This window comes from Lagopus leucura, unplaced genomic scaffold, assembly GCF_019238085.1.
Source record: "Lagopus leucura isolate 7727_CA_CO unplaced genomic scaffold, USGS_WTPT01 Super-Scaffold_73, whole genome shotgun sequence".
NCBI classification, from domain to species: domain Eukaryota; kingdom Metazoa; phylum Chordata; class Aves; order Galliformes; family Phasianidae; genus Lagopus; species Lagopus leucura.
Window position 1 is genome coordinate 99,071,002 of NW_024962252.1, and position 23,090 is coordinate 99,094,091.

General features: G+C 45.0%; 1 protein-coding gene across 5 annotated transcripts in view; it reads right to left on the minus strand.

The window, feature by feature from the left end:
* Positions 1 to 23,090, minus strand: part of RALGAPA2 (Ral GTPase activating protein catalytic subunit alpha 2) — a 120,184-nt gene that overhangs the window by 10,474 nt on the left and 86,620 nt on the right. For all 5 annotated transcript variants that reach the window (XM_042895277.1, XM_042895276.1, XM_042895280.1 and 2 more), the window contains one exon: positions 2,324 to 2,445. In XM_042895277.1, the coding sequence (XP_042751211.1) occupies positions 2,324 to 2,445 (122 nt within the window). The remainder of the gene's footprint in view (positions 1 to 2,323; positions 2,446 to 23,090) is intronic.

Sequence of the window (23,090 nt, forward strand, 5' to 3'; positions counted from 1 at the left end):
GCTGATTGAATGTGTCACGGTCAGTGCTTGGTGTAACAGTGCATCTTCAGGGCAGCTACCAACACAACTCTTAGTGATACTCAACTAAACACGCATGGAAGGAGCAGACAACTTGGGCAGACTCCTTCAAAGAGAGCACACCCTGAGGCATGGATTCACATCCTTGCCAGGACTCGTCCCATTACAAAAACCCTATTTTCACACACCAACTGAGCTATTCTGGACTCATTCTTGCCCCACAGTCACTTACAGAGCCCATAAGAGAGGAACACCCGGTTGCTGTGTGAAGCTTCCCGCTCGGTCCCTGGCTGCAGCCTGGGCTGCGACTCTCTATCCTTGCCCATCACTGGCCAAGAAGGAATTAGGACCGATAACCCGGGACCAGGTGGAGGCTTTGATCCCAGAAATGACAACCAGACTCCAGCTTCTCCAATGGGAAGGAAGCCCCAACATTTGGAGCCTGAATATCAGGACCCGACAGTGGCAGGTCAAAAAGCATAAACTCACAACATCATAAACTGACGTTCCAGTACCAATTATCTAACGGTGTTCTGAGAAATGTAAGCGGACATCAGCAAAGTAATTCTGCATACATCACCTAATTCAGAAAGTGTGACTACTGCTTTATCAAATGAATCTGTCCTTGCCTGCCCAACTAAATTTCACCAGAGAAAGATCTGTAAGAGTGCTGTAAGAGAAAGTGAGAAACAGATACAACCATGCGCAGAGCACCTAACATATACTGAGGTATCTACTTCTTCTCCTGATGCATCAACAGACAAATGATTCAAAGTGCTAACAACAGTGGGCACGAAATCTACATTTCTATTGAAATTGATAATTTCTTTTTGTCTCAGACTTTTGGCAGAGCGTATAAAAGAATTTAATTCACAGCTGTTCTACTTTTTAATGTAGAAAACATTAATCAAAGCTTTAAGTTATAAGCTTTTCTAATGTTGTTTAGTATTCCAGTTCAACAAAGATCAATAGAGGCCATTCCTGTGTTTCTTGACGCCTCTCCAGGAAGCAGAGGCGCGATTATGTAAATAGCACTGGCTCCCCTTTACTTCTGCCAGCTTGCTTATCTCCAAAGCCTTCTGCCTGCTGCTACTGGCGACCAATGCAAGGACATGCATATACCTCTTATCTCCCAACAAAGCTCTGAAAACGCACGGATTGGAGCCAGTAATGTTAAACAATGATGCACGGCTGATTTTATTGGTAACTGATTTATTTTAGGAAATCTAATTTCTTCCTTCAATTTTTTTTTCCAGTTTAGATGGGAGATATTTGCTAACAAGTCAGGCGAGAGAGAAATAGAGCAGATGTTCTCCAACATTTATACAGGTCTGAAATAATCTATTAAACAACCCGAAAGTGTAGTGGGAAATAATTAGCAAGTGCCAGTTTCACCCAAGGAGTGTAAAAAGAGGATTAAGGAATCTTTGTTCAAGAATCCAACGGGCAGTGACCATACACTTCTTGAGGTTGGAAAAGCAAATCTTTGAGGGCACTGGAAATCTGCATTTTAGAATCAGTGTTTCCTTTGAAGATGCATTTATTTAAACTTACTTAAAACAGTGAAGTTTGGCTCTTTTGGACTTTGGATGCTACCTTAAGACCTCAATGGGACACGTAAGGAATAAATTCACACAGTTAGGCATTAAATGCTCATCTTTCAATGGAGCTGATGAATGGTCGCCAGCATAAAGGCGTGTACACACACACATGTGGAATTACCCACACCTAACATATTAAAACGAAACAACTGAACAGGTTCCAGGCCAGGTGCTGGAAGAAAGCCTGCAATTTGCTCATACGTACTGAAGGCAAATGCAAGCGTTCCGCACACGGCTGTGATTTTCCAACGGAACACCATTCTTACATTTCTTTTTCATTAATCCCTGACCCTGGTATCTCAGCAGCATAATCCCCATTTAGCATTAGTAGCAACGGCTTCTACTGCGAGGAACTATTTTTCGATAAGTAAGCACCGATTCAGGCAAAGCTTTTGAACAGCATATTCCCAGCTCAGCAAGAAACCCGCACTCCTGAATGAACCGGAGCACATTACTGAGAGAAAGTTCATTAACCTTGCTAGATTCGAGGGTTAACAGGATAGCTGAAGAAAGGAACAGAGTGAATAGCTCTGATGCAAAACAAATTAAAATGAATGTCATCATTCCTTTTGATATTCATTAGTTGATTCAGGGGAAGAATGGTCTTCTTAAATTTGCAAGCATTTATCTACAAAAAACAGGTGTACATCTGCTGCTCAAGTGCTTCTTAGTGCGAAAGAGAAGAATAACGTGCAGAGACTCACCAGTTCCACCCAGGGAGTAGCTGGGAGAGGGAGAAAAGACCTGAGCGGCAAAATCCTCAAATGTCATTACTTCTTTGTGGTTCTGGATTATTGCTTCAAGATACAGAGCTCTTTCCTCGTAGCTGCAACAGCCAGGTTAAGGAACTGTGTGCACAGAATAAAATGCTGTTACGTGACGTGCAAACCCACTGAAACACTAACAAAGCCACACACTGGCGTAGGGGACCCGAGCTGCACAACACTGCTCAACGCTGCTGAACACGAGCAGCCTCCTTGCTTGAAATTACAGACGATGCTTTTAGCTTCATCAGTGGAAAGGAGCGACTTGGTAGATCCGGTGGGATGCTGCAGTTACCAAAGGGTAAAACCTCAGCTTCCCCAGTGCAGGCTTTTTGAAACCACAACCCAACTTTAAGAGAAATTAGCTGTACTGGAAGTTCGTATTGCTGTTAAAATAACTCTGTCAGACTAGAAAAAATGATTAGACCGGGAGGAAAGCTGCAGGACAGAAGAGAAAAAAAACCCCATGTTTACTCGATCATTATGCGTTTTAAAAGAAATTAACAGTAAGTGACACAAATCCCCAGGGCGCGAAGTTGATATTTAATGCAGATGTAGTATTATGTGTCCTAAATGAATGACATGGATTGAAGAAAAAAAACAACACACACACAAAAACTTGCACGCGTTATTGTCTGCATAATGCAGACAACAAAGCAATCTAAAATCAAGACTATTGCCTTTTAATTAAAACTCGGCAACCTGGAACACACAGCATTCAAATGTGTAATCAAAAACCAGTCACCAATAAAACTTACAAGCGTAACAAGCTGAAGCAACTTTCCAGCTGTCTTAATAGGACCCCTGCTTGCGGCAGCTTTTCAGAGCGGAGAAAGCAAATCTTTTCCTTTTGTGTGCAGCTTCTGTTTTCTCAGAAGGTGAATCATACACTTCCAATAACGGGATAACGCCTGAAACAAACCTACAATGGGCTGAAGAACCTCACGTATGACTTTATGAATTAGCGCTCGCAGGCGCCCGTATGACATCTCATTCTCCATTTCCTCATTTAAAACAAAAGTTTTCAGATGCCCATTGTGTTTCTGTCGTGTGGAAACGCATTACGAGTTTGCAGGGCTGCAACGGGGGAGAAAAGGGCAATTTAAATTGAGAAATTAGGAGCGTACAGTGGAACGCCAGCGACAACATAATGCAGGTGAGGGTATTTAGAACTGAAAAGCATTACTAATTAATACTGAAGTGCCGTTTGCGACTTTCATTATGTTAACAAAAATGCTTTGAAATGGCTTTAAAAAAAATAAAATCGGAGCACTTAAAAATGGGAGGCGGTGGCCGTAGTGTTGTGCCTCACTGGGGGCAGCAATGGCGTGCCAGTTGCTAGAGCTGCTGCGACGGCAAGAAAAGGAAACAACGGCAGCGCCGGCCCTCGTGCTAGTGGAGAAGGGCAGATACGCGATAAATCTTCTTACAAACTTCCCGTGGAAACCCGCAGAAAGAGAATCAATAGATGCCGTTTCAGAGCGTGCACCTGCTGACAGCGTTATTTGTTTAGCGGTGCTCCCTTTTCTCCCCTAAGCCCAGGAGAACGCATTCCTGATAGCGCAAGCATTAGCCCGCCTGCATTCGGGGCTGCCTCCCTATTATGGGCTGAACTCCTGATGACTCTTGTTAATGAATAGGCTGCCAAACTTCCTCGGAGAGGAGGCACACGCCTGGGCCCTATTCTAAAGGGACTGACGGATGCCATTCACTTCTCATTACGAAGATGCTTATTCCGCGGCGCGCTCGGCTGTTGCCAGGGCCGTGCGGCGCACGCTCGGGCTGTCAGCGGGACGCGCGGGCTGCACGGCCGTCTGGCCAGCAGCCCCTCCGCCGCGGAGCTGGCACGTGCGGGCGCAGCGGGGAGGGAGCGAGGCGTGACAAATCGCTGAAAGGCTCCGGCCAAACCGACGGCTGCCGGCCACCTGAGCCCGCCGCCCCGCCGTCCGCAACGCCCGGCCTGCCGTGCGCCCTGCGGCCTGCTCCGGGCCGTGCTTCCAGCCGGGAGGGAGGACGGGAAGGCTCTGCGCTGCGCCTAATGACGTCCCGCTGCCTAATGAAAGGCCTCGCGCGTCCAGCACACAAGCCGGCAATGCGCCGGACGACTGCTGACACAACGCGACTCCGTACCGGTTTCCCTGAACATCGTGCAGAAAAACAGAGGGGTGAGGTTTCGGCGAGGCCAGGGGCATGTCTCTTAGAGCCCTTACAAAACAAAGGACCGCAGCCATTCAGATGGGCAACCGCAAGGGAAGCACTCAAACTCACCGCTGGGAGCTGGGTACCACCAGCACCCACGGCCGCACAGACTCCATGCAGGCTTGGCAAGCATCAGCATGGCACAGACCTGCCACCCCTCATCACCATCCCTCGCAGCTCAGCATCCTCCAGGTGACCAACCAGGACAGCAGCCAGCTCTAGTTTCACCTAGCTTCAGGAGTTTTCATTAGGGACATCATAAACAAGCTTTGAAAGGAAAACTGCCACTTCACTGTTGCAGTGTCATTACACTAGGTGTCTGTCAGATACACTCCATCCTTTGGAGCTCCATTGTACCTGGAAATTCCTTGTTAAGAGCTGGAATAGGCTCCCCAGGGAGGTGGTTGAGTCACCATTCCTGGATGTGTTTAAAAACCATTTGGATGTGGTGCTCAGGGAAGGATTTAGCAGACAGTCATTAAGAGTTAGGGTAATTTGGTTACCTTGCTTGATGACCTTTAAGGTCTTTTCCAGCCTGAGCAATTCTATGATTCTACGATTCTAACGCATTCTGGGAATCCAAGAGAACAGAGAACATCCAAAGACTGCCAGTACAAGGTGGATGAGGAGAAGAAGGCTTGGAGATCAGCAATTTGTGGCTGTTTGTATCACAGCAGTCTGAAACAGTCTCTAAAACGTCAGTCTCGAGAAGCTTCCTCTCCATCACCATGTAAGCCTGACTCCCTCGTGGTAATTGCTAGCACAGTGCTGTTAAGATTGCAGCCACTGCACTTTTGTTGCACCTTCACGCTGAAGGACCAGGGATCTGATTTTACTTACTTAAACATGCTGGAAGATTAAGCCGGATCTGTTTAACGCGAAATTCATGTCACAGCTGTGCATGAGCACATGATGTAAAGCTGCCCTCCAACATGAAGCCCGGCCATATTATTCAGACGAAACCAATACTTGCACAATGCTGTATAAACTACTATTTACTAAAAAAATGTTTTGCATGTATCAGCAACCCAGCCTTCACAGCTCATTGCTATGCCACGGGTTGAGCGGGGCCCAGAGAAAGCCTAAAGTGCCTGGCTGGCGGTGCTGCAAAAGCCTCAAGGCCAGACTGCTGAAGTGAAGCATGCAAATCATTTCTGGGGATGGCCTGGCTGCAGAGATGGGTTATGATCTTGAACCCTACACCGCTGAAGGAGCTGGACAGCTGGCTTCCCTGATTAACTAAGCCCCCATTTATCTGAAGGTTTTGGGTGTCCCTTGAGATCTCCAGATAAATGGGGCTATACCAGACATTCAAAGAAGCTGATCAAAAGCAGCCTCTTTTAATATGTATGGCAATTTGACCCATCTCTTACACGATTGCATTATTTTACATTTTACTTCTACCACGACAAACTCCAGAGCAAAATGCTTTCAATAGGCACAAACTCTTCCATTTATTTATATTCATACACTGAATGACACAGAGCCACAAGAAGGCACACATGGCCATCGATATATATGAATGTGTGACAGCAGGAATTTATCTCCAACTAGAATATGGCAAATGTCAGTATTTGACCATTATGAGTTTTTATAAATATTTTATAACTCGATCAGTTATTTTAACCGTTCAGCCGTACAGCAAGCTGTGTGACAGAAGAACCTCCAAAGTCCTTGTTGTCTATGTTCTGTAGATGAACAGAGCCAATTTGAGGTCCAGATGTGCCCAATATCTCTCTCTCTGGACACACAAGCCGTGTTGTATCATAAAGGTGCATTTAAAAACAAGGAATGCAGAAAATAATTACTCAAATAGATCTAGAAAATGCAAAAACCTAAACTCTGTGCTGACCTTAAGGAAAAATATCAGGTATTGATCACTACTGGCAGCAGTGGCCAGCGATTCCTTCTTTACACTATTTTTGGAGAACAAAATCATCTTGGTAACATTCTCATATTGCTAATATATGAGAACAATCACGCGTTTTGTTGACATAGCACTCTTTTCATGGAAACAAAAGCCAAAATGCCCAGTGGGTTCTGAACAGGCAAAGTGAGAACTGCCGGGCGACCCTCCACAGCTTACTGTTTTGTGGTGTGCCAGTGCCAAGGGGCTCCATCCCACACCAGGACCCAACGGCTGGGCTGCACGAGGAGCACATGCTGACACGACTGTTCCTCTGGCTCCAGAGGGATTGTTAATGCCGACTATTGGCATGAACTGATTGCAATTCCCATCTGTGATGCAAATCCTACCCCGAGAAGGGCTTTCAGGGCATCTGGCCAGTGGAGAAGCTGGAAATATAGAAGCAGACAGCTCTTTCCAGCCCATCAAGACTATATGCATGACCACACGTCAATTCCTAATTCCAACCACACAGGGAGACTTGAAGGAAAGAGAAATTCTTGGAATGTCTTCTTAAATGCAAGAAGTACATTGCTCAAATCTCCCCAGGGGCTTCCAGCTTCACGGATGCTCATACAGGTGACTACACAGGTATTGTGCAGGCAACCTGAGAAAATCCATTCTGCAAATAGTTTTCTAAGGCTGAGGAAGGTGCTGGGGCAAGCTCCTGTTTTACTGTCCGTTCTTTTCAGTACCAGAGAACTACAGATAAGTAATTTCTCACCATCACGTTTATTTCAATATCCTCTTAATTTGCACCATGAGAACCAAATATGGTTTCATAAAAAGGCTTTCTTCCTGCTACAATGACAGCAGTTTGATAAACAAGCAGCAGTATAAATGTTTGGGACTTACCAAGGCAGAATAGAAGAGGGGCCATAAAATTGAAGCTAACAAATGTGGTGGTAAGATGACCTTTATATGCCTAATTGTCCTTCTTGCAGCTCTGGATACTACAGAGCTACCATGCTTTTAAAGTGCTGTGATGGGTAATTGCAGTGTGAAACTCAATACTCTTCAGTCACTTACGGGCTACTGGCTGTCACCACTGCATAAATTTAACTGAAAACTTTTGGGGGATTTTTAGTAACATATATCCTTCACTGAACAGGTGCAATTAAAATATACCTGTCAGCAACTGTAGATTTACTTTCATTTTTTTTTCCCAACCAAAGTAGCTAAGATTAAAGCTAACTAGAGAGTGATGCACTTTCAAAAACTGTTAGCGTAACATGGGGGACCATCAGGAGAGGCTGCCTCTATGGAACTGTCCAACTCGAAGCAACAGCTGCGAGTGAGTTGGCCCCGTGCCCCACGCCAGCCCTGAGGATGTGGGGACTTACAAAGCACGGATGGAGCCTTCAACCACAGTACAGAACAACAAATTACCTGCAGCTGCTTGGTCGCACAGCACTTCCAAAATGTGCTGACACATTTGTTTCCCCAAAGATGATCCCTACTTTCCAAGCGAAGGTGAAACTGAACAACGCCAAAGCTATGTTTCACATTGCTTGACACCAGCTCCTTGGAAATTGAGTCATGTCGCAGCAAAAGCTGATGGCAGCGCGCTGCCCAACTTGTGCTGTGAGCTTCAGGCCTGGGATGTCAGTGATCTGTGGCACATTAGTCATGGCAAGTGCTGCAGGGGAGACTTTTGCATTTATTATGAATAAGGCGGAAAACAAGCTTTCATCTTAATTTACTACTACTCTTCCTCACAGCAAGCCCCTGGGAGCAGATACATCTTGCCATTATAGACCAATCATGTAATGGTAGGAGGGAATAAGCAATGGGTTGCTTTCCCGGTATGACACAATTCTATACTTAAACTCATGCTTATCTATCTTAAGCTTCATTTATGCTAATGTAATAATGTAACTTGTAATGATGTCCTATCAGTTATTCTGTTTGTACAGATACCTGCTCTGTTGAAAGTAACTGTTAGGCATGCACGCTTTCTCCTTTATCAGCTTTGCTTTAATTCACATCATTCTTAAGACAGAAGAAAGGCAATCCTGCAGCAATGCACAAAACAGAGGCAAACTACCAAACACACGTGGTGAGTTTTGTGTTGCACACTCAGCAACCTGCGTAGCCAAAGTCCACTTAGCAGCTGTGTTCCAGGCCCCACCATAGTGGTTAGAATGACTGCAATATTTCAGTTGATTAAAATGATGCCACAACTGCCTGTATCAGTTACTGCAGCAGAAGGCCTAACTGCAGAGCACACAAAGATTTAACCACTAAGCTGCTCTCTCTGAAGAACACCTATCCTGCAAGGGCTGAGATGAACTCCAACACGCAAGTTTATGGCCAACCCATCAGTGAGGCATGATTCCTCAATACATTTTCTCCAGAAGCAGCCATATAGCTCCCCATCCCATTCTAAGAGATACCTTACAAGATTGAAAGCTACCTTCTCCATGCCTCCAAGCAGGGAGATGCAAAGGTTCTCTCTTCTGAGGGTTCTGCGTGAGCTATCATCCAGCCACTTCCTCTGGCCTGGAACTAGAGAAATAAGCTGGCAATAGTAAGGATGTGAGAGGCACAGAGAGCACAGGAGACCTGTTCAGGAGATGAACCTCCAGAGGAGTCTCACAGGGAGCAGAACCCAGCCATTTGGTCAGTTCTGCCATTTGGGAAAGGCCTTCCCTTTGCCCACGCAGCTTTACAGTACAGGTCTAGAAGGAAAGCTGCCCAGTGGCTGCAGAGGACAAATCCCTAGCTTGGATTTGCACAGAGATCATTATAACACAGTGGCTGTCCCACTTTATCAGTGTATGTACAGCTGCCGATGCTCGTGTCCTGCAATTATCTGTCTTGTTCCACAAACCGGGTGATCATCAAGGGAGAAATAACTGCAGGAAAGGTCACATGTTACTGAGCAATGCTTCCCCTGTGCTTTGTTGCAGTCTTAATTTTATTCAAACACTAACAAAATGCACCTATTTCAGTAACTCTGCTAATGAGCTGCTACTTTTGGGTAGAAAAAGAGCAAAGGTACAAAGGTTCAATTATTTGTCATTTCCTTATGCCTTCCAGTTCCTTCAAATTGGCTGCTTGAACACACAGACACAATATACTACCTTTGGTCTACTGCTGTTAAGTGCATACCAGCAATACTACTCCCTTCTCTTGTTATTAGCATCTGTGTTATAGCAGACACACGCTGCAGGGACAGGGAGGCTTTTTTGGAAAGCATGAGTATTTTTCTACTAAAACAGCATTCTAGTAACTTTTGCTGGGGAAGAACAGCCGCAGGGTTTTCAGAGCAGTCGAGAGCTGCCCAGGCTGCCCTGTGGGAGGGATGGCAAACCTCCTGACAGCTTTTATCAGGCAAATCGGGAGAACTTTGGAAAACTCCCACTCCGTTATAACAGCAATAAAGACCGACCAACATAACAGCAGATGCAAGCCTACGAACCAATGTCCTTCCAAACACGTGATCATTTCAGAGGTATCATTCAAGTGGCTGCAGAAATGACGGCTTCTGAAGGCTGACATTGTGCTGCGCTAAAAGCCTGCACAAAACTTCGTGGAGAAAGGACCGGTGCTCTGTGCTCTGTTTGCACTGACCGGATGGTGTCTCAAAGGAAAAAAGGAATGACCGAGCGCCCGGACGCTTCAGAGACTTGTTTTGGGGACTGCAGTGTTGTTTTGGAGCTACAGAAACGAAAGCCACAAAACACTGCGCGCAGGGCTGGTATCTGTCGTGCTGCTGCCGGCTGCTTAATGCGGGTGCTTTCTCAGAGCCTGCACTGTGTGTGTCAGGTTAAGCAGAAAATTGCTAACTCACTCCTTTTTGCAGCATGTGTGGACCAAATATTTAATTAAAGTCAAACCTGGTGTGCGCTATCGCATAATATAGCTTACCCGAACGTGCAACATAAAGACATTGTCCACCCGTGCTTGTGATTAATTCACCACTTACAGATGGCCAAGCCATGTGGGCATTATTCAGCCTGTTCCAAGTGCGAGACCCTCGCTGCTTGCCTGGGTGACCTAATGGAAACAGAGGGGCCAGGACGTGCTAAGTGAGAAACAAATACGCTGTGTCCACACAAATAAACTCAATATGCCCAGGAATGCTCTGGCTTTCCACCTATCTCAGTACAGAGCACCTTGCATTTGTGCTACTAGCATTTCTTGCTTTCTAAAGCAGGATAGATACATTTTAAGAAGAGAGAAAACCTTACAGACTGGGAGATTACTGTCATTTTACAGAGGACAGAGGTACGGAGAGATTGAGAATGTGTTTTGAAGTTATACAGGACAGTTTTGCAGCTGAGAAACTAGAGAGCAGATTTTTGCCTCTTTCTCAGTAAGAAATGCTTGGAAAATTAAAAAATATATATAACTGGAGTATTTATAAAACACTTCTACTAACAAGTATTTTAGAAACAAAAAAGTGACTTAAATCAGGATTTTTTTATGATTAGGAATCCTGTGGTTTCTTAATCAAGTAACACTACCTTTTTGTAAAGACAGAAATGAATCTCTTAAGATGAAGCACACATTTTTTGGCAGCAGTAGCTGACAGCAAAACATCCAAACCCAAGCCACTGGTTAATGCTGGACTTTAGTACCTTTAGCTTCAGACCCTGTACATGCGTTTTGTGGGGAATCGAGTTCAGAGGGAGAAGCAGAAGCAGGTTTTCTGGTAGCTTATTGTTTATATTTGACAGCTGCTGGAAACTGCTTACATGCTGGAAATATTAATAATCTTGATGGAGATAAGTGAGTCAGGCAGGCAGGAATTACAAGTGCTGTTTATCACATGGCTCTACTATACGGCTGCAACTTCCTCTGGACAAGGCAGATAATGCGATTTGGTCGCAAACCACGCGCAGCAGACACTGGAATGTTTACTTGGAGCCGTAACCAGAAAATAAATGTGGTGGCAGGGCTAAGTGAAAGCCTTGCGCCTTCTCCTTAAACGCCGGGCTGCAGCGCGGCAGCGATTGCTGCTGCTGGATGCAGGGATGCTCCTTGGAAGGGGATGCGTGCAGGGATGCTGCTCGGGGGGAGCTGCTGACAGGCAAGCTCCTTGCATGGGGATACTCCATGGCCAGCGCTGGCACATCCCAGAGGGCAGCCCCACACCACAAACACAAAGCAGGTGATGGTGCGGAGACACTCAGCTATGGACCTAATCTTCCAGCTTTTACTTGTTCTGACAGGAAAAGAGAAGACAAGGCCTGTGGGTTTGGTTTACTCATGTCAGCGATGACAAAACGCTGCTGGTAGTCGCTTGGATCACAAAAATTTCTAATAATAAAAAAAAACTGGGTAAGGATGTAAGTGTAAGGATGCAAGGATGAAGAGACATCTTCCAAAACATACTGCTGTCTTTTATCACTGCATATATGAAAATACACACACACATACACACTTCTTATTCAAATACATACGCTTCAGTACCCTGCTCTGCAGCTTGAGGAAGGACACAGGACACAGCTCAGCCTTGCACTCCGTACTCTGTAGCTTCTTCACAGCAGCATCAAAGTGAATGCATGCTGAACAGCCTCCCATGATAACAGTATTCTCCAAACCACTGAACATCTGAACTGCTCAAGTTGTTCTCAGCCTTGAAAATGAAACAACCAGAGGTGGGAAGAGGAAGATGATGCCATATTAATCATTCAAAACCGCTGCCAGGCTCATGAGACAATTCAGTAACCTACAAGATAACTTTGCTTCTGTAAATCAGAAGCCAATATTTATCTCACCATTGCACCTGAATCATGAAGGAAAGCCTGCAGAAATTACCAAAATACTTTCTTGCACACTCACTTCAGAAATCTGGATGGCTCAAAAGTTGAAAAAGGGATTACTGACAGGTTAAATAGGATGAGTAGTGCAAAGGCAGGAGGATACTTGCAAAATAGTTTAAATAACTGAAGGGAGGAATCTGGTTTACTTAGCTGTGCACAGCAAAACAGGGCGCAGCAGCAACGGCTGCACAGCCCAGCAAAGCCATGGAAAAGCAGAGGAAGTATGCAAGCAACCATCTGAGCAGGGCATGATTAATATGTAACGCTCCTGCCACAGTGTTCTGCATTGCTTACTAATGTACCTGCTAGGTAAACACACAGCCCTGCAGGATGGTGGGAAAAGGCGATGAAAAAATTATCTCAGAAACCTGTGTCAAATGGGGAAGGTCAATGTTTGATTGTGCACTTGCACATAGAAACTTCAGGGTATTTTTTTCCCAATAGCAGTCTCATCAATCAGCTGAGATTATATTCAACTACAGATCTGCTGGTAAAAGTCTGCATTTCATGTTTTTAAGCAAGATGCTACAGATGTTACTGAAATGGTACATATATGCCAACAAGTCACGATGCTGTTGTTATCTATAGGATTCATGTCAAATAACAGGCATGCTGCAAGAAAGCTTTTGACTGTAATTACACAAAATGATTTTGCCCCTTCCAGTTTATTACAGATCTTTTCATTATTTCTGGGCCTAACACTAAATAGCTCAGTTTCAGCTCTATTATACTTGATAATTTACATTCATTACAAACAGGGATAGGTAACCGTGGGGCTTATTATCACATCCATTACCAGCAACACCATTTGCAAGATGCTCTACACTAAACAGACTTGTTGCTGCAGTGATACAGGCTGGGAAATTGCTTTAGATGGTATGAAGGAAGAGCACATTAGGAAGGGCAAATTAGTAGGGATGTCCTGGCTTTAAATTAGAAAAAAAAAAAAAATATGTGTTACCATTATAATCTGGGCTTTTCACAATCACTACAGATGTCTCAAAACAGAGCAGAGCTGAGGATGGAATGAGGGACCCCATCCCTGCAGCAGTGCCAGCCCCGTGCCCAGCGCTGTGGGGCAGGCACTGAGCAGCACCTGGCCCTGCCGTGCGGGGCCCTGCCCGGCAGCTGACAGCAAAATCTCCCTGCCAGGTGGCTGCGCCTCAATTGCATCAGCTAGGCATTGTAGGGTTAACAAGGATCCAGAGGAAATCTTTTATTCATATAACACAGTATGCCTTTTGTCGATCTTTGAATAATGTTGCTTAAAATCCATTAAATTAAAATACTCTTTCAAACGCACAGACTGCAACAGGTACAGCAGTCAGCATCCACTGCTTTCTGCTCGCCCGGCTTTGTCGTGGGCACACTCGTTTGGTGACAATGTGATTCCCAACAGCAGATGATTAAGGCAGCATTTAAACCAACGTGGCTGCGTTTTGTTTTTCTTCCCTGGAAGTGACCTCTCAGTAGGGAGAACGGATTCCCCTTTGAGTGCACAGCTCGGCCACTGTACGTGCTGCGATGTCCCTCGGTTTCCCCAAAGGAGCAAATTAAAATTCTGGAGCATGATTATGAAATCTGCTTTTTCACTTGTGCGCTGGGAGGTGCGGGGAGGAAGCGAAACCGAAAACGTAAGGGACTCCTTCACAAAGGGGCAAGCCCACAGGCAGCTTCTAATTTCTCCTAAAATTCTCCTACCGTCTCTAGAACGTCTTCCACCTCTAATGGGTTTTAAGCAAGTGTAGTCTGCCATAGTGGCTTACCATCACCTTTATTTATGGAGCAGAAACAGGAATTAATGATTGAACTGTATGATGGAGCACTGAAACAAGCACGTTCTAAATTCAAGTGTGGGGTACGGAAGAGGCACATCACAGGGTACAGAGGAGGGACGACAGTCTCCAGTGCAAAGCTCCCCAGGAACTCAGAACGAGATCGCACAAATATATAGGGGAAAACGTCAGCAATTCTGCTGTAAAGGCAGCGAGGCACTGGCAGAGGCTTCATGCTCCTGCCCATCACCAAGGTGCCTGGGTTATGAAGTGTGCATTTCCACCGCGATGAGATTAGAGGCTGATTCCCACAATGACAGCACTTTGTTAAAATGGAAAATTAATCTGATTTGAGAAGGCAAACGAGTGAGCTAGTAGTGCTGCTGAGGAGGCTACGATACGGAGTGGGAAGTGACTCCTGCTCCCCTCTGCGAGCTGGCAGCGTGCAGGACGAGCGCTGCTGACAAGCGTGCCGCTTCAGAGCCATTCCCCCAAGGCCATCCGAAATCACACAGCAGCCCCAGCAAAAGAGCCGAGCTCTGCTCAGCGCAGCCGAGTCCATCTGCTTCCTGCCAGCCCTCTGGACACAGCTCGCTCGAGGCGACACAAACCAGCGTGCAGGGCTGCCGGATGCCCAGCTGAATCACTGCTTTTGGAGAAAAGTATTTTTCCTTTCTTTTTTTTTATTTATTCAGGGTACAAAGAGGAAAGCCTTCGGCAGTGCTTAGGTTGCCCAGCCCTCATCACCGACACGGGTTTCTTTTTGTTCTCAGTTTTCATTAAACCACGCTGTTTTCTGAATATTAACGCTATTTCTTCAAGACAGCATCCTTTAAGTTGATTTTCTGATGCCTTTGAAGTCCCTCACTGCTGAGTCATTTCAGCTATAAAAGGAGATGATGGGGATCCCAACGAGAAAGGGGAAGAGCAGAGGATAAAATTTTAATGAAGCATCAAAGCTGCTGGAGTAAACAGGGAAGGAGAACAGGGCCGGTGATGCAGGGCCAAAGCCACAGTGCAGCAAGAAAATATTTAATATTTCAAGAGCAGGCTTATGGTCATATTTATCTTAACTCAACTTAGCTCTCCAGTTCTTGTTAAGTCGTCATTTTATCGGTTAAATACCTGCTGAGCCAACAGCTTCATCAACTAGCACCTTTTAATTAAATTTTCCATTTTAATTAACATAAGAGAAACTTCATGAGAAACGCTTTTGAATGTTACCTAGTTTATGGCTTGACCTGCAGCTTATTTTTGTAATCACACCTTCTTCAAAGCTACGATTTTCTACTGCTTGAGAAGCACAACAGCTCTGAATTTTGAGGCAGAAGCTGCTGAGTGCAATAGGCGACGCTTCCTACAGCATCCATCTGCAGGGGTACTTTGTGGGTATTCAGCTTACCCCCTCAAAACTCAACCACCACATTTCCCCCAGTTTTAGTAAGGAAGATTTTTATCACTCCGTTGTCCTCTACCAAGCACAGTCACTGCTGAAATCACTCCCACACAACCAACACTTCCCATATTTATCTTCACGGGGGATTCCGCCAACCATTTCTGAGCAGTCCGTAACACAAGAAGAATCAATATTTTGGCAGAGGTAAGGGTAGCTGTAAGCATGTCTCTCCATGCATATTTGCCTGGATGCCCGTGCCATGACCTGCAGCCATCCCCTGCTACGTGAGCTGCGATTCGGCCCTGCGAGCAGCCTGCAAAACCGCAGCTCTTTGCTGGAAAATATCCACTGCAACACAATTAGCCCGTCCAAATAATTTCACTTGCTAATTAACTTTGGAAATACACGACGGGCTTGTCTTTGAGAGTTATTGTAACGGACTTCAGAGTGCACATGACACCACCGAGCTTTTTTTGATTTTAAAACCGGATTATATGACTCAGTAGAACAGCAGTAACGCTGCCACCTACGTGGATTACTTACAATTAAATATTTGGGCTTTCTGCAACATTATTTTCGATAAATGCCTTGGCTTTGCCTTGGTATTTATCTGTGCAGGCACACTGTTATCTGATCCCAGCGTACAATGCCATCAATATTACCGCATATTTATATTCTGCTACCTTGAGCAAGGTTTGGCTACCAGGGTATTAGAATCCGCCTACATGAGGCAGATACTGTTCTGCAGCTCAAAACAATGACCAGCACTTCTGAATGAAAAGAGAGAAAGTGAACATTAGCACATCAAAGGCCCTGTGCTGAAAGAAGAAAAATTGCATGATGCACACTTTAATCTTTCTGACAATCTATGCACCGACTGAACTGAATTCTATTTCTCACACAAATGTGAATGCTTGATACAAGGACATCTTTACCAACAGCAAAAAGAACACAGAGGGACATGCTAGCACAGTCTTTGAACTTTCAAAATATGGATTAACAAGCAATAATATTTAACTAGCGAGAGAACAGCCTCTTTCTTGTCTCTCTTAATAAACCCAAATCATGTAAAAACACTTTTCATAGGTGATAGGCATACTGACAGAATGCTAGAAATACTTACATGCTGAGTTAAAAAACAATCTAAGACATTTTCCAGCGAATGGAATACAAGCAATATTACAGTCTTCAACTAAATGTCTGTTATTTAACATCAGATACCCTCCATCGAGCAGCCTTAAATGCAATTCACTTAATTAGCACTTCTATTTAGCTAAGGGCAGAACAGGACTTGTGTTTACATGCTTAAAAGGCAATACTGCTAGAACATGTATGCAGCACACATTTACACCAATCACACTCATCCTGCTGCAGTAAGCTCAGTGATTTCTGCCCTTCACTCTTCTCCCCACAGCCATCACACATCAGCAACTGCCTGGAGAGGAACCAGGGGGACAAGCAAAACAAGCCAAAGGCATGATTTTCTCAGCTCCCTTTCTTCACCAGGATGCTCTGATTACTGCTGAAATTTCACTGAGGTCCTCTGTGCAGTTTTTGCCTGCTGACCACTGGCTGAACTGCTGGGCTCAAACGCTCGCAGAGAGCACGGCGATACATGCCAGAGCTTTCCTCCTGTAAACAAAACTGCATCCTCCTAACTAGATGCTTGTAAAGGAATGCCACAGCTCTACAAGCAAGCCTTGCTAAATGCACATGATGAGTGAATTTGTTCCTCCCTTCTCTAAAAAAAAACACAACCACATTTAAATCATTGGGTTGTGACTCAATCGCAGCCATTGGAATGATGTCTCAGAACAAGCCAAATAAATCACAACACTCAACATATGAAATATCACAAATGGAAAAGGCTGAGCCAGAGGAGCTTACACCCGATCCTTGGCACAAATCAACATATTCCCAAACAAAACATACACACTTCCCAAAAGGTCTGCGAGAAATCATTTTTCTCACACATATGCCTGAGTCCTGAGAGGGAATTCAAAGCTAACTGCTTGGGAGCATTCTCTTTTGGGACCTCAGAAACACTCAGTGTTCAGCTGAGACTGGTCCAAAAGAGGATGGTAACTCAAAGAAAACCAAGTAAAAGATCACTGGGGCTGGGAACTCTAACAAAATACAAAAGGTTGCCTTTTCCCCGTCTTAGACATTAATCTGTGATGAAGACAAACGAACAAGCAAAAAAAACCAAACAAACAAACAGCAAAAACCCCACAAATAAACCACAAAACCAACTTGTGAAATTAGAAGGCAGGCGATGCAACCCGCTTTTCCAAACACTGCAGCTGCAGCCCCATGCCCCAGGCTTCTGTTTCACTACGTTTCCCTTCTCTAGGGCACGGTCTCACTCAAAGCACTGGCTGAAACGCGTGCTGCAGGAGAACAGAGGGCCTGGCCCAGACAGATGGCCTGCCCTGGGATGCTGAAAGGGATTCTGAGAGTTGAGCAGTATGACTTCATCCTCGTCCCGAATATTTGAGGCAAAGCCCAACCACGGAACTACAATGCTCTATGATAGAGAAGAGCCAGCAATGGGCCTGGAATGCAAGAAAAGGTGTTCTTTTTTCTCTTACTAATTGCTTGAGCTCCAGAGTTACTCGTGGGATTAATCTGACGTTCTAATTTAGTACAGCTATTTGGCTACCATTTCCTCATGTACAGAAATCCTCTAGCACTGCTTCTCCTAAAAATCCTCACACTTGAAATGCAGCCTTTTCTTTCTGGTCAAGGAGCAGAAATTTACTTCCATCTTTAAAAATCATTTGTTCTTTCTGCATAAATCACTGCCTCACCACGTCCTGCACAGCCAGATAGCGCAGCAGAAACACCCCAAGCATTTAGGAATTTCTGTCCTACTGCTTTCTCATTCTTTGCTGCTCTGGACCATTATTACCACAGTCCCTGTGATACCTCCAGCAGCACTGGCAGATCCACTCAGCCCTAAAATCTCATTATACTGACTAGTACAAAAAAGTAACAAAGCTGTCTCAGTCCTGGTGCTTTAAATGCAACAAAAAGATGAAACTCAAGGGGAAGAAAATGTGCATCTGCCCACACTGTCTTTCTCATTTTCTTCCATTAAGTGCTAAGCATAAGAAAAACACAACATTTTGTTTAGTTGGTCTCTGTATACCTTCTTCAACAATACCAGGGGAGATTAAAAATTGTTGTCCTGGGCATTAAAAAGGATGATGAAGTCCACGTGAGCTTTTCATTTGCAGTGCCTGTGTTGCAGAGATTGTAACTGATACCTAAAAAATGACACCACAAGTAAAATCTCTCTACTCTGCTTCATGAAATCCGAGGACTTTGTGTGTTGACTTTTGGGATTCCAAAATGCATGTTGCTGTGGTATTAAAAAAAAAAGGAAATGCTGGCATACAAATCCTACCCTATTCAACAACTTGAGAATACTAAGAGCTTTTACAAGGCAAAGAACACGTTAAAAGTTCATTAATTAAACAGCGCTTGTGAACAGATGGAATGGCTATCTGGGCTCTAATTACTGTAAGTTGGTACAGAGGTTTGCAGACCTTAATGAGGTTCAATAAAATGAATGATTACACATCAATCACAATTAGAGAAACCTGTAAGATGAGCTGAATTATCATGGCAACAAGTCATAAAACACGGGAGCACAAAAAGCAGCAGGCTCTGCAAAAGCTAATCGGGAAAATGTTTCTGCTTTAAAAGAGGTCTGATGGATTTGAACAATTCCTCCCTACTGCCAACCCCACAAACGTGTTGGCTGCTTTAATAGAAGAGTTCTACCATCGTTCTCTTCCTTCTGGATAAGTGCTGAGCAAAGTGCAGGGGAGGACAGCACCGAACGAGTTAGCGGAAGGAAAGCAAACCAGGCAATGCTCTGAACCATAACTGGCCAAGGAAATGAAGGGAGCAGGAATTTTCTGTCACACATTAAATACATTACTGAAAATAAAGACACTGATGTGTCTTTTTATCTTGAGGATGTCAAACGGCAGGTAAACAGCCTGCCTAAAACCAGAGCAATGAAACAACTATCAGCAGCTACCTGGAACACCGGGGTGAGGTTATTCACAGCTGCTAGGTGCAGTGCAGCAGCTGTTTCTGTAGTGCCAAACCTTTACAATCACACGGAATTGTATCTAGCAGTTAAGGACAGAAAACAGATCATATTTAACAGCTAAGGACAGAAAACAGATCGCAGCCCCTTCTGTTTCTTACCCCTGGATCTGCCCTGGGAAGCAGCGATGTCAGAGCCCAGTGTCCCAGCTGTGCCAGGTGCTGGGGAGAGGATGGCTGGGATGGGGACAGACATTCAGAGTGAGGGGAGGAGTTGGCTTGTGATGTGCAAAGCCTCCAAGCACCAGCTTCAGTGCTCAGTCCCCCAAGGAACAGGCACAGCTCTGTGATAACCTTCCTGGTGCTTCTATCCTTCCATTCCCTTAACAGTGCTGCTCTGGGAGGCACACCACCCAAACACTCCAGAAGCCAACTTCCAATATCAGGGAGCTCAATAGTCATGGGTGTGACACGAATTAAGGTAAGATCTTTCAGCTTAAGAAAAAACAAAGAAAAAGCTTGAGGTTATGTGATATATTTTAATGACTTCACTTTCACGATGCTGCACTTCTGGCATCATGGCTTTATAGCAACGAAAAGCTGAGCCAACTCCAGGCTTGGTTCAGTGATAATGCAAACAAGTGAAATCACTGCTATGGAAACAGCACTACTGAAAGGTGGGCAGGGGAATGCCAGCAAAGCCAACAAATTACGGACTAGCCAAGTTTAGTACATCATTCTCATTGTTAAACAGGTGACAAGGAACGAGATGGATATCCTAAGCTGGTACTGATAAACGTAGCTGTGCAGCAGAAGGTAGGGCTTCTAAACCTGGTTTCTGATCTGGTTCAGGCCAACTGGGAGACAGGACTAAAAAATTGAAAATGAACTAATTTTTATCTTTTTTTTAAACAGAAAATGCTGTATGCTTACTAAACACTTAGTATTAGATTCAAGAAGTTATTAAAAATTATAAGACAACTGCAGTTACTTTAAAATACACACCAAAAGATAATACTGATGAAAGAAAACATGAAGATGAATATGCCAATGAGCCCAGAATGAAAAAGCATCTTTCTCCTATTCCTCTCTGTTTCTGTCTCCAAGCTTTCACTTCCAACCTAAAAAACCATCTCCAGTAACAGAATATTTCAAAACTCTTTCAACTGCCTGTAGAAGGAAAATCTTTCTTTAAGGAATGATACAGGACTACAGTGATGCTCATTACAATAGTATTTGTAAAACAGCCATTTGCATCATGGATCCCATTTTCTGAATGTCAGGTTCATAGGAACAGCAGGCTGCAGGGAGGCCTGGGGAGATCTGGTCTCACCTCCTCACAGTGTGGTCAGCACTGAATTCTGAAGCTCACTTTTGCTAAGAGGGAAACGATGCCATTAAAAAACTTCCAACCAATTAAAAAAAAAATTCAAAGCTACACTTCAAATTCTTCCAGTAGAGAAAACAATTTAACTTTTGAATGAATGATTACAGCACACATAGCTCATGAGAAGCAAGTTTTCTTTAGAAAAACAGGAGAAGTTTGACAAAAAGAATACAAAATACTTTGAAGATTGTATATTTGCAGTTTTGCAAGTTCCTTTGCAGTTGGGGATGCATCCACAAGGATGCACAGATGCATTACAGCTGGTGGCCTGCACCCTGCAACCCATGGAGATGCATCTCAAAGACTCCAGGCTGCCCTGTGCGATGGAGACTGAGGCTTTAAAGTTGGCAGCAGGGCTTCAGGAATGGTGAGTGGCCAGCATGTGCCCACAGCAGGCCAGCACGTGGTCCCTGCCCCCCGTAGCTCCCAGTGTCTCCCAGGTGGGAGTGCTTTGGTCAGGACTCTCCTTACACGTAGCATCCTGTGCAGGAGCTGGACCAGCACCCAGGGCTTCCCCAGGCACAATCCCAGCTCCCAAGGAGTTAGTCCAGCTGGGATGAGGCCATCTCCACACCTCCTCCTGCATCCCTTTGTTCTTTTGTTGTGATGGAGCAGCGCAGGGCTTCCTGCCCCACCACACGTGCCTCTGCCAGGCTTTGTGTCTAGCAACAAAAGTGGAGAAGCCCAAGCTTTTCAGTCTCCTCTAATGAGTCTTCTCATGACCTATATAATTTCAAGCAGTACATGCTTTAGTTTTTTTCCGAGTTTTGTGATTTAATCGGATGATCACGCTGTAAAAATTAAGACCTATCTTCTTAATCTAAATTACGCAGGGTAATTCCACATAATTTTATTAAAATGTAGGAATGATCGCCGTACGTTCTGCACAAAGGAATTAGTCTGGAGGGCTAAGAATGAGCACGAGTGGGACCAGCTGCTCCCTCTAGTTGGAAAGCAAGTTATTTTTCTTCCCAAAAAGTATAAGGGAAACACAGCCAGATATTAAAAGCAATATAGCTATTGCAATAAATGGCTAGGTAACTCACACTGCAATACACGGCTGCTGGACATCGCTTTGATTCTTTCTGAATCCAGAATGAGCTTTTATTATCTGAGCCAAGTTCCAGCTACTATTCTACTATGTAAGTACCAAAGAATAAAAAACTCCCCACGTCTCACAACAAATCCACTCTGGAACAAAAAGAAGAGCCCTGTACGTCAGAGAAGTGTTTTGAGAGCAGCATTCTACAGCATTTTAAAATAACCGTTAGGACTTGCATACGCTTTAAATAAATATAGGGTTTCGTTTATTGATCCAGAAGCCACCTCCTTACATTTCCAAAGCTTTGAAACTAAAGAGGAGGCTTTTTAGCCCGAGGGGTTAAAAGTGTGGGTGTGGAAGTGGGCTTTTGTTAGAAAAATTAGCAATGCTATGAGTCATTGTGCATTAGCGGCAGAATAGTTTTGCATCTTGTATGAATCCAGACACCATATGCCATGCGAGGGCCTGCTACTTTATGCGGTGCCGCTGCTGCCGGGCGGCCACGTGGGCATCCCCAGCGGAAAGGCTGTCTGTGCGCGGCGGCGGGCGCAGGAACCCGGTGATCCGGACACGCCGGACATTGTCGCGAGCAGCAGGAACAGCTGGTAAGCTAGCGGAGCTCGCCGAGCGAGCAAAGACAGCGCCGGCGCCCAGCCAGCATGCTAATGAGCGTGCACAAAGCCGAGCGGCCGCGGCACGCATCCTGCGTGGCTTGGGACCCTCTGCTCTGCTCCTCCGAGGGATCCCGGCCACACCGATGGAACGGCCAAAAGGCGAAGACACCCCGAGGAAACCGAAGTGCTGGCGAGCGTTTGGGCACGAAGTACTGAAGGATGCAGCGGAGATTTCAGCCGTGCAAATCCTCGTCAACTTAACAGGGGTGGAACAGCCAACTTAGCACCACTTAGTTTGAAAACGCAACCCAAAACTGTTCATCTGTATGCATGGAAAAAAAAAAAAAGTTTAAGTAAAGTATCTGCCTGAATCTATCCATTTCAGCTGCTGTCACCACAGGAAGACAATCATAGAATCACAGAATGGCCTGGGTTGAAAAGGAGCACAGTGCTCATCCAGTTCCAACCCCCTGCTGTGTGCAGGGTCACCAACCAGCAGCCCAGGCTGCCCAGAGCCACATCCAGCCTGGCCTTGAATGCCTGCAGGGATGG